This window comes from Anarhichas minor, unplaced genomic scaffold, assembly GCF_050575085.1.
Source record: "Anarhichas minor isolate MPS153535 unplaced genomic scaffold, ASM5057508v1 ptg000126l, whole genome shotgun sequence".
NCBI classification, from domain to species: domain Eukaryota; kingdom Metazoa; phylum Chordata; class Actinopteri; order Perciformes; family Anarhichadidae; genus Anarhichas; species Anarhichas minor.
This window is the reverse complement of record NW_027466572.1, coordinates 317501-334511: the sequence shown is the minus strand read 5'-3', so window position 1 is coordinate 334511 and position 17011 is coordinate 317501. Positions and strand designations below refer to the sequence as shown.

Genomic DNA, 17011 nt, shown 5'->3' with positions numbered 1-17011 from the left:
TTAAATAAATGTAAATCCACATCCTCAAGAATACATACATAAATAACTAGATGAGGGAATTAATAGATCAATTATTAATTATGAATTAATACAAATACAAATAAATAATAATAAATGAATAATAAATAAAGGAAAAACTAAACATATTTAAACTAAACAATATTTACAGTGTTGATTTTCACTTGAACATTTACATTAGTTTTGTTTTTACAGATTTTACTTCCTCAGTAGAAAAGAAAAATCATGTTCAGGTTTTTATCTAATATTTTAAAAGTTCACACAAACACACATGAGGTACTTGTACTTTACTTAGTATTTACTGAGCATTTCCATTTTATACTACTTTATACTTCTCTTCCACTACATCTCAAAGGAACATATTTTACTGTTTATTTTTGGTTCATCTACAGATTCAGATTATTATTTGACATGTGTGATCGTTAAAGTCATCTTTTACAGTGAAGGTCGAGAGGGAGGGGAGTGATGACATCACCAGGGGGAGGAGAGAGAGGAGGAGAAGAGGAGAGAGAGCAGCATCCTTCATCACACAGAGAGGAGAGAGGAGGGACGAACGAGAAGAGAGAGAGAGAGACGGAAATAAAACAGAAGAAGAAGAAGAAGACTGATGGTGTCGTCTGAGAGAAGGACGAGAGACACAGAGACAGACAGACAGAGAGAGAGAGAGAGAGAGAGACAGGCAGCAGGAGGCTTTAACTGTCCGCTATCTGGGCCTCTGACTGTGTGTGTGTGTGTGTGTGTGGTGGAGGGCGATCAGCTGATTGGACCACCATGTTGGAGGGCGGAGCCATGATTGGCAAGGATTACATGTTGGCCATCCTCATAGTCAACTATGACGGTGAGACACACACACACACACATACACACACACACACACACCCTCTCTCACACACACCCACGTCCCTGTAGTCCTCCTTAGGAGGACGGTCATGCGGTTTACACATTGATGTTGTTTCACTGAGACACACACACACACACACACACACACACACACTGCGCTGACACCATCGTAATATCACCGGCCGTCACCTGACACCTGTCGGAACTTCACGTTGGCAACCAACCAATCACAGCTCGGCGTCGTCCACGACACGCATGCAACAAAAACCCTTGATAACAAACAGTTTGTCCCTGTTGTTCATCAGTACGTATTCGTAGCCTCTCTGTTTATCTGTACGTAGTCGTAGCCTCTGTTTATCAGTACGTAGACGTAGCCTCTGTTCATCTGTACGTAGTCGTAGCCTCTGTTCATCAGTACGTAGACGTAGACTCTCTGTTTATCTGTACGTAGTCGTAGCCTCTGTTTATCTGTACGTAGACGTAGCCTCTGTTTATCAGTACGTAGACGTAGCCTCTGTTTATCAGTACGTAGACGTAGCCTCTCTGTTTATCTGTACGTAGTCGTAGCCTCTGTTCATCAGTACGTAGACGTAGCCTCTCTGTTTACCAGTACGTAGTCGTAGCCTCTCTTTATCTGTACGTAGACGTAGCCTCTGTTTATCAGTACGTAGACGTAGCCTCTCTGTTTATCTGTACGTAGTCGTAGCCTCTTTTCATCAGTACGTAGTCGTAGCCTCTCTGTTTATCTGTACGTAGACGTAGCCTCTCTGTTTATCTGTACGTAGTCGTAGCCTCTTTGTTTTTCTGTATTTAGACGTAGCCTCTCTGTACGTAGTCGTAGCCTCTCTGTTTATCTGTACGTAGACGTAGCCTCTCTGTTTATCTGTACTTAGACGTAGCCTCTCTGTTTATCTGTACTTAGACGTAGCCTCTCTGTACGTAGACGTAGTCTCTCTGTTTATCGGTACGTAGTTGTAGCCTCTCTGTTTATCTGTACGTAGACGTAGCCTCTCTGTACGTAGTCTTAGCCTCTCTGTTTATCTGTACTTAGACGTAGTCTCTCTGTTTATCAGTACGTAGACGTAGCCTCTTTTCATCAGTACGTAGTCGTAGCCTCTCTGTTTATCTGTACGTAGTCGTAGCCTCTCTGTTTATCAGTACGTAGACGTAGCCTCTCTGTTTATCTGTACGTAGACGTAGCCTCTCTGTTTATCTGTACGTAGTCGTAGCCTCTTTGTTTTTCTGTATTTAGACGTAGCCTCTCTGTACGTAGTCGTAGCCTCTCTGTTTATCTGTACGTAGACGTAGCCTCTCTGTTTATCTGTACTTAGAAGTAGCCTCTCTGTTTATCTGTACTTAGACGTAGCCTCTCTGTACGTAGACGTAGTCTCTCTGTTTATCGGTACGTAGTTGTAGCCTCTCTGTTTATCTGTACGTAGACGTAGCCTCTCTGTACGTAGTCTTAGCCTCTCTGTTTATCAGTACGTAGACGTAGCCTCTCTGTTTATCAGTACGTAGACGTAGCCTCTCTGTTTATCTGTACGTAGACGTAGCCTCTCTGTTTATCAGTACGTAGACGTAGCCTCTCTGTTTATCGGTACGTAGACGTAGCCTCTGTTTATCGGTACGTAGACGTAGCCTCTCTGTTTATCGGTACGTAGACGTAGCCTCTCTGTTTATCGGTACATAGTCGTAGCCTCTTTGTTTAACTGATGTTTGTTCTATAGGTTCAGCTGTATTGAACACTCCACCCCCCCCCCCCCCCCCCCCCCCTTCCAGTCATATCTTCGTCTCTAAATCAGCTGATTCAGCACTTTATGTGCTTATCAATAATTCTGATCTTTTTCAGTTTCATCTTTCAACTCCTGCACTGCAGTTTGACCTCTGGTCATTTTGTACATAAATACATGTATACATATATACATGTATGTATATATATATATATATATATACTGTTTTTTGTTGTCTGCAGACAACATCTGGACAGACCAGAACCTGCTGCTGGATCCAGATCTTCCCTCTGGATGGAGAACCATCAAAGACTCCACAGGAACGTACTACTGGCACGTTCCCACGGGGGCCACCCAGTGGCAGCACCCCCGCCTCAGTGGGACGGCCCAGCTGCTGGACACACAGGTTAACTAACCTAGGAACTAGTCAGTATGAATGAAGCTAGTTAGTGTAAATCAAACTAGTTAGTGTGAATTATACTAGTCACTGTAAATTAAACTAGTCAGACTAAATTACACTAGTTAGTCTAAATTAAACTAATCAGACTAAATTGAACTAGTCAGTGTAAATTAAACTAGTTACTAGTTAGCTCAGATTAGCATGTTTGTCTGAATATTCTCTTCTTCTGTGGTGTTTTATCTCAGCAGGAGGAGTCTGGACAGCAGAATGTCAACAGAGAGACAGACAGACCACCTGAGGCCAGGTACACACACACACACACACACACACACACACACACACACACACACACACACACACACACACTGTACAGTTTATATGAATTGTGTTTTTTCACTCAGGTCTTCGTGGCATGAAGATTATCTCACGTACCACGACCCCAACTCCAAGGTAACTACAACAATGACAACAACAATGTTATAGTGATATAGTGAGTAACATCGTTAAAATGAAATCATGGCGGAATCAGTAAGCTAGCTAGTTAGCTAACAAGCTAACTAACTAGCTAGTCTGTCCGTCTGTCTGTGTCCTGGTTTATCTGTCGTCCAACGACTCACTGAACACTGTCTCTCACCTGTCTCTCTCCCTGTCTGTCTCTCTACCTGTGTCCTTGTCTGTCTCTGTACCTGTCTGTCTCTCTACCTGTTGGTCTGTCTATCTCTCTCCCTGTCTCCCTGTCTGTCTCTCAGTGTTTTGCAGTGCGCTCTCTGGGCTGGCTGGAGGTGGAGGAGGAGGACCTGTCTCCCGGTCGCAGCAGTCTCGCTGTCAGTAACGTCATCCAGCAGCTGTCTCACTGCAGCAGCCCGGAGCAGAGAGACAGGCAAGGGGCCTGGGGGGAGGTGAGGAAAATAAGGGGGGGGGGGGGGGGGGGGGGGGGGGGGTGGAGGAGGAGCTTATTTTCTGTCTGTCTGTCCTGAGTTTTATATGTCAGACAGACTCTGAAGAACTAGCTTCAGGATCTGGATCACACCTGTAGTACACTGACCCGTCTGTCTCTCTGTCTCTACCTGACTGTCTGCAGGGTCGAGAGATGATGCTGGTTCTGAAGAAGGACACTCTGACTCTGTTGGACCCTTTAGACCACACCCCTCTGCACTGTCAGCCAATCATCAACATCCGTGTGTGGGGGGTGGGCTGCAACAACGGCAGGTGAGCCAATCAGACCGCGTACACCTGTCCAATAAACATGAGACAGAGGTGGAGGAGGTAGGAGGAGCTAGGCTAACAGTTTCCCTCTGCTTCCAGTCTTTGCGCTAAGCTAGGCTAACTGTTTCCCCTGCTTCCAGTCTTTGCGCTAAACTAGGCTAACACTTCCCCCTGCATCCAGTCTGTGTGCTAAGCTAAGCTAACACTTCCCCCTGCATCCAGTCTGTGTGCTAAGCTAAGCTAACAGCTCCCCCTGCTTCCAGCCTTTTTGCTTAGCCTAGCTTAGTGCAAAGACTGGAAGCAGGGGGAAGCTAGGCCAACAGCATGCGCTCACAGTTAGATGTTTCTGCATGCTAAGATGTAAGAATCAAACTCACCTTTCACTTTGTTTACCTGTCTGTGTGCACTAACGCTGTCACTCTCTCTGTTTCTTTAACACGCCCATCCCCCCCCACACTCCTCCACCTGGACAGGGACAGGTAAACCTCTACCTTTACCTCTTCATACACCTCCTCTATATGTCAGGGCCATTTATTGATCTCACCTTCTGATCACATGATCATGAGTCCATCAGCTGGTCGGCCACAACATGACAGTGTGTGTGTATGTACGTATGTGTGTATGCATGTATGTGGTGCGTTCAGGGACTTTGCGTTCGTGGCGGGCGATAAGGACAGCTGTGTGCTGAAGTGTCACGTGTTTCGCTGCGACGCTCCGGCCAAAACCATCGCCACGGCGCTGCATGAGATGTGCTCCAAGGTGAGTCCTTAAATTCACCTGTGTTTACCGTGTTAGCTTAGCATAGTTAGCATTAGCCAATTAGCCGTCGTGTTCATTTCTCCAAAGATGATGTCAGAGAAGACGTTGATGAGGCCGTCTCGCTCGCTAACGATGGAGAGCATCTCTCCTGAAGACCTGCCCAGACAAGGTGACTCACCTGTTCTCTGACATCACCTGCTGCTGCTCTCTGATTGGCTCCCTGCTGATTGTCTGTTGCATGTTTCAGTGGAGTTTCTGGAGGCGGTGCGGCAGCAGGTCCAGAAGTTTGAGGTCCAGTACATCGGTAACCTGCCGGTGTCCAGAGCGATGGGTACACACACCTGAACACACCTACACACACTTGAACACACACCTGAACACACTTGAACACACACTTGAACACACTTGAACACACCTGAACACACACTTGAACACACCTGAACACTTTGTTCTCTGGGTCTGTAGCTTCTGAATCATTTGTGTGATTCCTGTAAAAAGTGATGTCATGAGGTGTGCTGTCCCCACAGTAACCAGTAGGTGTCAGGACTTTACCTGTAACCTGTGCTGCAGGTATGGAGGTGTTGAACCGAGCGATAGAAAGCATCATGAACTCCACAGACAGAGACGAGTGGGAGCCGACGGTGATCCACGTCACGGATAACATCCTGTCTCTGTGGAGGGGAGAGGTACCGCCATCACTACTACACCTCTGTTAGTCCACCTTGGGAGGGCAGAGCTCACTCTGTCTCCTCTCTCTCTCTCATTGGATCCTGACAGGAAGGGGAGGAGCCTCTGTGGGAGTGTCAGGTACGTTTCCTCACCTTCCTGGGCGTCGGCCACGACAGCCACACCTTCGCCGTGATCGTAGACGGCGGCACGCAGAGGTTCGAGTGTCACGTGTTCTGGTGTGAACCGGATGCTGGGATCCTGTCTGAGGCGGTCCAGGCAGCATGTATGGTGAGTAACACACCTGTACCTTAAGAGACCTTAAAGCACCTGAACTCTGAACGTGTTTAAACCGAGTCCTTCTTGTCCATCAGGTCCAGTACCAGAAGTGTCTGGTGGCTCAGACTCCTCCCCCGAGGACCAAGTCGTGGCGTGCGTCCTCGTCTAAGGTCAAGCGGGCGAACTCCGTGGACTCCTTCCCTCCTCTCACCTCCCGTCTCCATGGCAACATCAGCGGCAGCATGTTGACGCCCAGGATAACCAAGGGCAACGGCAACACGAGGAAGGGGATGCTGGCATTCTTTGAAACTTTTCGTAAACAGGCCGCCAACTCCTAATGAGGGGGGCGGGGCCACCGGAGAGACGCGGTCATCAGGTCGGTGATCCTCTGAGACTGAGATGTGTCTGAACGGACGATTCTACCGATTCTACCGCCTCCACGTCACCAGCAACACCTGGGAGACCACTGTGGCCTCTCATTGCCTCCCCTTGTCTCTCCTCGTCTCCCCTCGCCTCTCGTTGCCTCCCCTTGTCTCCCGTTGCCTCCCCTCTCGTTGCCTCCCCTTGTCTCCCGTTGCCTCGCCTCTCGTTGCCTCCCCATGTCTCCCATGCATCCCGTTGCCTCCCCTTGTCTCCCGTTGCCTCCCCTCACGTTGCCTCCGCTTGTCTTCCCTTGCTTCCCGTTATTGGACCAGAAATTCTCCTGTTTGAACTCTCAGCAGTCGTTAGCTTAGCTTAGATTAGCTTAGCAAGTAACAACTTGAAGCTTTAAGGATGCTAACGTGATGCTAATATGAAGCTAACGTGGGTTTTCCATGGACCAGGAACAATGAACAACTGCTGGACCTGTAAACACGAGTGGATCTGGATCAGAGACTCAGTCCTCCATCACAGCTCATGTTCTACTCCTCAGGATGATAAATGTGAAACACATGAAGAAGAAACTACAACTAGGAGGATTCATGATCCAGAGAAGAAGAAAAGCTTCATATTCAGAGACATTTTAAAGTGTTTTGTAGCTGCAGGAAGTGATTCTGACCAGCAGAGGGCAGAAATACTGACGTCATGTCTATTCATTGACCTGCTTCTTCTTCTTCTGTCTCGTGGGATGGCAGATAAGACGGTTCTGGAAGGTTCTACAAAGAGAGAAAAGAACGAGTTTATTTATACAGAACATTTCAGACAAAATACATATTATATAAAGTCGTTATGTCAAAATATTACAAGAACTAAGTAATCATTTTAGCAGAAAAAAGTTGCAATAATTACAGAAAAAGAGTTGCAATGATTTGTGTAATATTTGGACATAAACATTTTCTAATGTTTCTAAAGAACTTTTTCTTGAAACATTAAAACTAATTCCACAAGAGTTTCTTCTTAAATTCTGAAGAAACATTGAAATCTTTCGCCTCTTTCCTTGTTTTTTCCAGAGTTCTGATTCTCCGTCATATGAAAGTTATTCAGAATACTTTTATTATAAATATATAAACTCTACAAAGAGTCCAGCATGTGTCTGATGGTGCATTAAAGGAACGACAGCTGAGCGGCTCCTGAACGCCTCGTGAGCCGGTCAGTGAACGCACCACTTTAATGGAAGTCAACGGTTTGACTCTTTGAGGTTTGCATGAGGAGACCAGCTGCCTCCTGATTGGCTGCAGCACCTGTAGATAGAAGCTTTGGTGCGTTATATCTGAATATCTGAAACAAACCCATGATGTCATGTAGAAAAGAACCAAAAATAAACAAAGTTAACGACTTCTGACACGTTTCTCCTCTTTGTAAAGTAGAAGTCAACATGCTAACAGCTACATGTAAGTACTCTGATCTGAACTACTGATACTTTGTATTACATAAGAAGTACTCTGATCTGAACTACTGATACTTTGTATCACATAAGAAGTACTCTGATCTGAACTACTGATACTTTGTATCACATAAGAAGTACTCTGAACTACTGATACTGTTGTAAACAGTGTAATACATTTTGTATCTTAATAATATATATCAGGGTTTACAGCTGTTTCTAAGGCTAAAGATCAGGAGATTATTACTGTGTTCTTATCATTAAAGAGGTTCATGAAGTCATTACTAGAGGTCTATAGGAACACACGGCTCAACAGAGCTGTGACTGTCAGCCTGGCTACAGCGCTGAAGAGAAACCTGGGGTTGTCCGGTCATTGTTGGTCAGCTGGTCGTTACAGACCAATCAGAAGAGAGGAACAACCGGCTGTGTTTAAAGTTCACCCGAGGACGTAATAGAGGACTGAAGGAGACACTTTAGTGAGCGGGGCTAAAACTCATCGGTTCGTCCCACAATGAGTTCAAAACGTTTTTATGTTGCTGTAAATATGATTTATTTCTATATTGCGTGTCTTCCTGCATCTTCAGTTTGACATTTACTATTCTGAACCTCATAAACATTTAGAGCCTCGTTTGTTTATGTTATTGTCATATCTACAAGTAGATTGTCCTTCAGTGGACATTATATTTGAAATCTTAGATATAATTACTCCTCCACCTCAATGAGTCGTCACTAAATGAATGATTTCTCTCTTCAGTTGTAAGTGAGAGGCTCTTAAAAAAGCCTTTGTGTTGGATCGTTAGATGAATGAGAGGCAGTATTTAAAGCTAATCTGAGGACGTAATAGAGGACTGACGGAGACACTTTAGTGTGCGGGGCTGAAACTCATCGGTCAGCCCCGCATCCTCTTTCAATATTATTTACTAATGATAATAAACAAGACATTTGTCTGTTTAGTTTTTTTTGCTAACAAACAGATTATTTTCTATAAACAATGTTTGTATTCAGGTTTACATGTTTGGTGATAATCCGTTTTTTAATCATTAGAGATAAATGTTGTAATGTAACTTTTGTGTTAAATACGATCCAGAAACGATTGAGAACTCACATTTGAAACAGAAAAATGCAAAGAAGCATCCAGTTTTATTTTCATTTCATAGACAGAGTTGTGTAGTTTTATTTTCAATAAATGTAATAAAGCATAACGTGACAATATAAATACATTTAGTCTTTTCATGGTCACAACATGAGGATCAAAATAGAGAAATTAAACTAAACACTAAAACCTTGATATAACACTGATATAAAGATACAATTAAAGTCATATGGTTAGTTTTGTTTCATACAATAACTTCTGTAGTTTTATTTTCAATAAATGTATCAGTCATGTAGAATATAGTTAGCATGGATATTACCATATTATTTAATAACCTCTTGTGAACTCATAGTCCTTTTGAAATTAAGCAAAGCATATATTTAGATGTATAAACTCACTCTGAAGTGTAAGAGTATTATTAATATATAATTAGGATGAAATCGCTCTCTTTAGTTGTAAGTGAGTGGCTCTTAAAAGAGCCTTTGTGTTGTTAGTCAGCCGGTTTGGGTGTCTACTTCTTGGCGGCCTTCTCGGTCTTCTTGGGCAGCAGCACCGCCTGGATGTTGGGCAGCACGCCGCCCTGAGCGATGGTCACTCCGCCCAGCAGCTTGTTGAGCTCCTCGTCGTTGCGGACGGCCAGCTGCAGGTGACGGGGGATGATCCTGGTCTTCTTGTTGTCGCGGGCAGCGTTCCCAGCCAGCTCCAGGATCTCAGCGGTCAGGTACTCCAGCACCGCCGCCAGGTACACCGGAGCTCCGGCACCGACACGGTGAGCGTAGTTACCCTTCCTCAAGTGTCTGTGGACACGGCCGACGGGGAACTGAAGCCCGGCACGAGAAGACCTGGTCTTGGCCTTCGCTCTGGTCTTGCCACCGGTCTTTCCTCGTCCAGACATTTTGTAGTTGCTTTATTTCTTCGTCGACTGTGAGAGAAATGTGTCCTGATGGTGGAGGATCCGGTTATTTATAATAAACAAGCTGCTCTCTGATTGGCCAAAGAGAGCGTGTCTGTGATCGTCCAATCAGAGAAGAGTTGAAATTAATTTCCTTTTTTACCGCCAGAGTTTCGTTTTTCAGCTCCTGCACAATAAATGCTGACCGATTAAACCGGGACTTGATTAAATAAATGACACATGTTGTTATTCTTCCCTTTATTATTCTGTTAACCGTCTATATAAGTCTCTCAAATCAATAACTTTACAGAAATATTCGTAAAAAGGTTACACAAAGTATGGTAAACAAGTCACTCATTTTAACACCATATTATAGAGTTCTATATACTGTATATAAATGATTATTATTATCTGTTTGCACACACTTATAACAGCAGGTTTATGCAAATACTAAATATAAATAAATATTTAGCAAGATTTAATCAAATTTAGAGAAAATGAAAGTGAATAAAAACACAGCTGTTGGTGATTGTGGAGATATTGAGAGTGAAATTATTAAGTATCAAGATTCATTACAGGACAACGTTTATTGAAAATATACTAAATTATAAAATCATATGGGAAAAAGTATTACAAGCAATTTATACAAAACATCGTTGACTTTAAATTTAAACCTGGTTTGAGGTTTTGTTTGGTTATTTGTTTTCTAGGATTGGTGGAAAATTATGACATCTGAGATAATAAAAACATTAAGATAATAAAGAATCTAAAGGGTCTTTATGATCATTTATATATAAATATATATATTATTATTATTTTATTATCATAAAATGTCTTTTTTAATAAACATGTGTTTTTCTGTGTAAGTCAAGCACCTGTATTTAAAACAAGGCTTCCGCTTTATACTGCTCCTATTAATATTGTTATTCTGTAAATTGCTTTTGTGTTTTTTATCCAGACATTTTATGATCCAGACCATCAGGAAGAGCAGGCAGTACGCTCCTGGAGAAAGGAAAAGATGGTTTGATGAGGTTCATATAAGGCACTGAATGAGGTCATACCACTGCAGTTAAGAATATCCAACTCCTTAAGACCCAAGCCAAGCTCCTTTGTGTAATACACTAGACTGTGGTGTCAATGTAAGATGAACCTCATCAAACCATCTTTTCCTTTCTCCAGGAGCGTACTGCCTGCTCTTCCTGATGGTCTGGATCATAAAATGTCTGGATAAAAAACACAAAAGCAATTTACAGAATAACAATATTAATAGGAGCAGTATAAAGCGGAAGCCTTGTTTTAAATACAGGTGCTTGACTTACACAGAAAAACACATGTTTATTAAAAAAGACATTTTATGATAATAAAATAATAATAATATATATATTTATATATAAATGATCATAAAGACCCTTTAGATTCTTTATTATCTTAATGTTTTTATTATCTCAGATGTCATAATTTTCCACCAATCCTAGAAAACAAATAACCAAACAAAACCTCAAACCAGGTTTAAATTTAAAGTCAACGATGTTTTGTATAAATTGCTTGTAATACTTTTTCCCATATGATTTTATAATTTAGTATATTTTCAATAAACGTTGTCCTGTAATGAATCTTGATACTTAATAATTTCACTCTCAATATCTCCACAATCACCAACAGCTGTGTTTTTATTCACTTTCATTTTCTCTAAATTTGATTAAATCTTGCTAAATATTTATTTATATTTAGTATTTGCATAAACCTGCTGTTATAAGTGTGTGCAAACAGATAATAATAATCATTTATATACAGTATATAGAACTCTATAATATGGTGTTAAAATGAGTGACTTGTTTACCATACTTTGTGTAACCTTTTTACGAATATTTCTGTAAAGTTATTGATTTGAGAGACTTATATAGACGGTTAACAGAATAATAAAGGGAAGAATAACAACATGATGTGTCATTTATTTAATCAAGTCCCGGTTTAATCGGTCAGCATTTATTGTGCAGGAGCTGAAAAACGAAACTCTGGCGGTAAAAAAGGAAATTAATTTCAACTCTTCTCTGATTGGACGATCACAGACACGCTCTCTTTGGCCAATCAGAGAGCAGCTTGTTTATTATAAATAACCGGATCCTCCACCATCAGGACACATTTCTCTCACAGTCGACGAAGAAATAAAGCAACTACAAAATGTCTGGACGAGGAAAGACCGGTGGCAAGACCAGAGCGAAGGCCAAGACCAGGTCTTCTCGTGCCGGGCTTCAGTTCCCCGTCGGCCGTGTCCACAGACACTTGAGGAAGGGTAACTACGCTCACCGTGTCGGTGCCGGAGCTCCGGTGTACCTGGCGGCGGTGCTGGAGTATCTGACCGCTGAGATCCTGGAGCTGGCTGGGAACGCTGCCCGCGACAACAAGAAGACCAGGATCATCCCCCGTCACCTGCAGCTGGCCGTCCGCAACGACGAGGAGCTCAACAAGCTGCTGGGCGGAGTGACCATCGCTCAGGGCGGCGTGCTGCCCAACATCCAGGCGGTGCTGCTGCCCAAGAAGACCGAGAAGGCCGCCAAGAAGTAGACACCCAAACCGGCTGACTAACAACACAAAGGCTCTTTTAAGAGCCACTCACTTACAACTAAAGAGAGCGATTTCATCCTAATTATATATTAATAATACTCTTACACTTCAGAGTGAGTTTATACATCTAAATATATGCTTTGCTTAATTTCAAAAGGACTATGAGTTCACAAGAGGTTATTAAATAATATGGTAATATCCATGCTAACTATATTCTACATGACTGATACATTTATTGAAAATAAAACTACAGAAGTTATTGTATGAAACAAAACTAACCATATGACTTTAATTGTATCTTTATATCAGTGTTATATCAAGGTTTTAGTGTTTAGTTTAATTTCTCTATTTTGATCCTCATGTTGTGACCATGAAAAGACTAAATGTATTTATATTGTCACGTTATGCTTTATTACATTTATTGAAAATAAAACTACACAACTCTGTCTATGAAATGAAAATAAAACTGGATGCTTCTTTGCATTTTTCTGTTTCAAATGTGAGTTCTCAATCGTTTCTGGATTGTATTTAACACAAAAGTTACATTACAACATTTATCTCTAATGATTAAAAAACGGATTATCACCAAACATGTAAACCTGAATACAAACATTGTTTATAGAAAATAATCTGTTTGTTAGCAAAAAAAACTAAACAGACAAATGTCTTGTTTATTATCATTAACATTAGTAAATAATATTGAAAGAGGATGCGGGGCTGACTGATGAGTTTCAGCCCCGCACACTAAAGTGTCTCCGTCAGTCCTCTATTACGTCCTCAGATTAGCTTTAAAAACAACCGCTCGTACTTCTTTTTTTTGGAAAACTTTATTTAATTTATATCAAATCTACAGTTTCCACAAATACATACATGATTCACGAATATACAGACATAAGAACACAAAGACAGATACAAGAACAGTGCTGTGTGCTTGGGTCAAAAGCCCAACAAATGCCACGGGAGGGACTGGCTCTTATCAATAGTTCTCCTGAGTTCAGTGACGACATGTTTCACCACCATGTTGCCGTCCATTACAGTCTGTTTTATTACCATTATACATCTGCTTTTCCAGATTTTGAAACGTGATGCTGACAATGAGCTGGTAAAGTTCTCTTTATCGGACATCTTCTCATCAAACAGAGCAAACATCACAGATTTATAGTTCACATTGAAGACTAGGCCGAGGCCTTGAAGTGAGGCCCAGACCTGCTGCGCTCTGTAGCAGTCTATGAACAGGTGATTTTGTGTTTGTCCTCGTTACAATGCATCATGGGACATTTTTTCGTGGTGACATAGCAGCTCCATGACACAGTGGCTCTTACAGCGGGTCTATTCATTGCCATGAGCCATCGGACATCTCTGATGCTCTCCGAGAGATTCTTATCCTTCAGAGTTTTTATTACTTCCTCACCCTCGCCATTTGTCAGATTTTTATATTTAACGAGTCCACCATGTTTAAAATCGTTGATCTTTTTATAGATAGATTTGCTTGGTAGACTCTTCCAGTCGATACGTAGGTGTTGATAGTGGTTGGTAAGATCTCCGTATAATAACTTGTAGTCAGGGCCCTGTCTCAGTTTCCCCTTTCTCTTCCTCCACACGGAGCCGTCTCCTAACCAGAGAGCGTTTCTGGAGATGGCAGCAGAGACATTTTTAACAAATGCAATATGTAACCTGACGCTGAGCTCTAGGGCCCCTAACCCACCGTACTCTTTACTTTTATACATTAGTTCTCGTTTGGTCACTTCCCTGGTTGTGAACCAGATTGAGTTCACACACTGTTTATTTAACTGGATGATCATTTTGTTGGATGGAGGAAAAATATTGGATAAAAAAAGTAGTTTAGATAAGATGAAGGTCTTGACTATATTTACCCTGGATTTGTAGTTAGTATTTTTGTTTTCCCATTTTTTCACCTCTTCTTTAATTTCACACAACTTGGTTTCCCAATTTCTTTCACTACTTTTACTGTCACAGAATGTTAAACCCAGTATTTTTATTTCTGGTTTGACGTTAACGTTAATATTACATTGATGGTGTTCATCCCCGATCCAAACTCCCTCTGTTTTGTTGTGGTTTAGTTTAGCTCCAGATGCAAATTCATACAGAGATAGGTTGTTAGTTAAAGCATCCATCTCCAACTGGTTTTTTACGATGACAGTAATGTCATCAGCGTATGCGATGGCTGTAACTTTGGGCATATGACCTACACTTAAACCTGAGATTAGATGGTCCGAGTTAATTTTTTTAATTAGAGGATTTATGGCGAGGATGTATAACGCAGCACTTAGCGGACAGCCCTGCTTCACTCCTCTCTCTACTTAAAATGTTTCAGTTAAAACACCATTTACATTTATACAGATGTTTGATTTAACATACAGACATCTCACCATGTGAATAAAAGCATCGGGGAAGCCGTATGACTTCATCACAGCCCAGAGGTAATGTCTAGAGATGTAATCAAAGGCCTTCTTCTGATCAAGCCCAACAACATAGAAACCTTTTTTATCAGGATCATGTAAGAGTTCTCTTAACATGCACAAGTTGTCCCACATCAGTCGGCCTTTAATTGCACACGTTTGTTCTTTATCTATAATTTTGTCCAATATTTCGTTTAATCTATTCATAATTATTTTAGCAGGAATCTTATAGTCTGTATTCATAATAGATGTCTGTAGTTATCCAAATCAGCGTCATCACCTTTTTTGAACAATAAAGATAAAACACCTTGATGAAAGGAGTCTCCCATACAGCCGCTGTTTATACCTTCATTGTACACAGCAGTGAGGAGGTTTAAAACATCTTCGTTATATAATTGATAAAACTCAGTGGGCAGACCGTCAGGACCAGGACCTTTACTGATGTTAAGTTGTTGGATGGCCTCCATCACTTCCTCTCTTCTTATGTCTCCACTAAGATGAGTGAAGTCTGATTCGTTGTATGAGGGCATTGTTTCCAACAGAGTGTTGACACAGCCTACATGTCTATTCTCTTATATGCATTGACACATAGATTTATGATTACTTCCCTTTTTTCCTTTTCACAGTAAAAAGTATCACCTTCATGGTTTTTTATACATTTAATATATCTATCTTGAATTTGTTTTTGACTTGATTTCAGAGCGTGAGTTAGATTCCCTCTGCTATCCGAGTCTGACTGTTTATAAACAGCCGCTCGTTCCTCTCTTCTCTCATTCATCTGTAACGATCCAACATCAGCTGACCAACACTGGTCGGAAAGGGAGGACTTTATGTCTCCATGCACAGTCATTCATCAATACTCCTAAAATGTATATATAAACTTTTAAGCTTCACACATAGAAATCAGATAAATGTGTTAAAACAGAGATAAATAAATATGAATGAATATAACAGAAAGAACCGTTTTTGTTAAGATGTCTGGAATAAATTCTGTTTAACAAGCTGAAGACATTTGAACGTTTATCTCTCTGATATAAAACAGGTTAATGAGACGAATAAACATCCAGAACACTAGCCCTTAAACATTTAGTCATTTATAACAAGTTTACAAAATGTTTAAATACACAAACACAAATTATACACATAATGAATACAAATTAAGTGCCAGCTTCAGTCATCATTTCATTGTACTTTTAATACATTAACTTGAATGTAAATTGTTATACATTTGAATTCGATGTATGAAAAGTACTTTTACACTGAAGTTCAGATGACACAAAGAGTCCAATATAAGTGTAAGAATGAAATAACGATCAATGTAGGTAGAAGACAATCATCAATTAATAAGTTCAACAAACTTTTATCTTCAGAAAATAAATCTTTCCTTCTCTAATAGTAAAGGTTAAAGTGGTGAAACTTACTCCCAACCATTCATTTTATATAATAACAATTATAATATCATTTGTATAATAATATAAATGTAATCTCTGGTAGAACCGGTCGGCTTCATAGCCACGTGCTCGCTCTCACAACCAACTAGCCAATCCTGTGCGAGCGACAGCACAGTCTCATTAGCATCAGGGGCAAATATATTCAGTGACGGAGCGACAGGGAGTCATCAGTTTGAGTGACACTTGAACCACGTCAACAATGTGAATAACCGTGAAAGCGCCCAAGAAGGGCTCAAAGAAAGCCGTGTCCAAGGCCACCAAGACCGGCAAGAAGAGGAGGAAGTCCAGGAAGGAGAGCTACGCCATCTACGTGTACAAGGTGATGAAGCAAGTCCACCCAGACACCGGCATCTCCTCCAAGGCCATGGGCATCATGAACTGCTTTGTGAGCGACATCTTTGAACGCATCGCCGGGGAGGCCTCCCGTCTGGCTCACTACAACAAGCGCTCCACCATCACCTCCAGGGAGATCCAGACCGCCGTCCGCCTGCTGCTGCCCGGTGAGCTGGCCAAGCATGCCGTGTCTGAGGGCACCAAGGCCGTGACCAAGTACACCAGCTCCAAGTAGACCAGCACACCACTCAAAGGCTCTTTTAAGAGCCACCCACTCACTCTATTGAGACTCTGGTTCCGCACTAATAATATTAATGTATAGATGCCCATGTTATAATCAAATTATGGGACAAACCGAACAATAAAAAAATGTAGTTCAGTATTTGAGATGGTTCTCCTCAGATTACCACAAAACAGCATCTTTATGTGATGTTGTACAAATTTACAGGATTTAATATTAATAAACTGAATCAGGTCAAACTTCGTTTATTTACTTTGTATTGTCAGAATGGATTTTCAATGAATATTTGTATATTATTATATGTACGAGTGATT

General features: G+C 41.5%; 4 protein-coding genes across 4 annotated transcripts; 3 read left to right on the top strand and 1 right to left on the bottom strand.

The window, feature by feature from the left end:
• Positions 1 to 789: 789 nt before the first annotated feature.
• Positions 790 to 6236, top strand: apbb3 (amyloid beta (A4) precursor protein-binding, family B, member 3). The gene is made up of 13 exons (XM_076083331.1): positions 790 to 856; positions 2831 to 2994; positions 3234 to 3292; positions 3390 to 3438; positions 3738 to 3887; positions 4070 to 4197; positions 4668 to 4673; positions 4839 to 4953; positions 5041 to 5122; positions 5201 to 5284; positions 5524 to 5639; positions 5731 to 5910; positions 5994 to 6236. The coding sequence occupies exons 1-13, from the start codon at positions 790 to 792 to the stop codon at positions 6234 to 6236; spliced, it is 1443 nt and encodes a 480-aa protein (XP_075939446.1).
• A 2572-nt stretch (positions 6237 to 8808) lies between these two features.
• Positions 8809 to 9726, bottom strand: LOC142941078 (histone H2A-like). The gene has a single exon (XM_076083335.1). It carries the CDS (start codon positions 9688 to 9690, stop codon positions 9307 to 9309), a length of 384 nt encoding a protein of 127 aa, XP_075939450.1. The 5' UTR covers positions 9691 to 9726; the 3' UTR covers positions 8809 to 9306.
• A 2102-nt stretch (positions 9727 to 11828) lies between these two features.
• LOC142941077 (histone H2A-like) lies at positions 11829 to 12750 on the top strand. Its single transcript, XM_076083334.1, has one exon. It carries the CDS (start codon positions 11869 to 11871, stop codon positions 12250 to 12252), a length of 384 nt encoding a protein of 127 aa, XP_075939449.1. The 5' UTR covers positions 11829 to 11868; the 3' UTR covers positions 12253 to 12750.
• Positions 12751 to 16306: 3556 nt separating this feature from the next.
• Positions 16307 to 16730, top strand: LOC142941041 (histone H2B 1/2). Its single transcript, XM_076083295.1, has one exon. The coding sequence runs from the start codon at positions 16446 to 16448 to the stop codon at positions 16689 to 16691; it is 246 nt and encodes an 81-aa protein (XP_075939410.1). The 5' UTR covers positions 16307 to 16445; the 3' UTR covers positions 16692 to 16730.
• The last annotated feature ends 281 nt before the right edge of the window (positions 16731 to 17011 follow it).

Coding starts and splice junctions, on each gene's coding strand:
- apbb3 (XM_076083331.1), top strand. CDS start 790: ATGTTGGAGGGCGGAGCCATGATTGGCAAGGATTACATGTTGGCCATC. Junction 857..2,830: donor CCTCATAGTCAACTATGACG/GTGAGACACACA, acceptor TGTTGTCTGCAG/ACAACATCTGGACAGACCAG. Junction 3,888..4,069: donor GGCAAGGGGCCTGGGGGGAG/GTGAGGAAAATA, acceptor GACTGTCTGCAG/GGTCGAGAGATGATGCTGGT.
- LOC142941077 (XM_076083334.1), top strand. CDS start 11,869: ATGTCTGGACGAGGAAAGACCGGTGGCAAGACCAGAGCGAAGGCCAAG.
- LOC142941078 (XM_076083335.1), bottom strand. CDS start 9,690: ATGTCTGGACGAGGAAAGACCGGTGGCAAGACCAGAGCGAAGGCCAAG.
- LOC142941041 (XM_076083295.1), top strand. CDS start 16,446: ATGAAGCAAGTCCACCCAGACACCGGCATCTCCTCCAAGGCCATGGGC.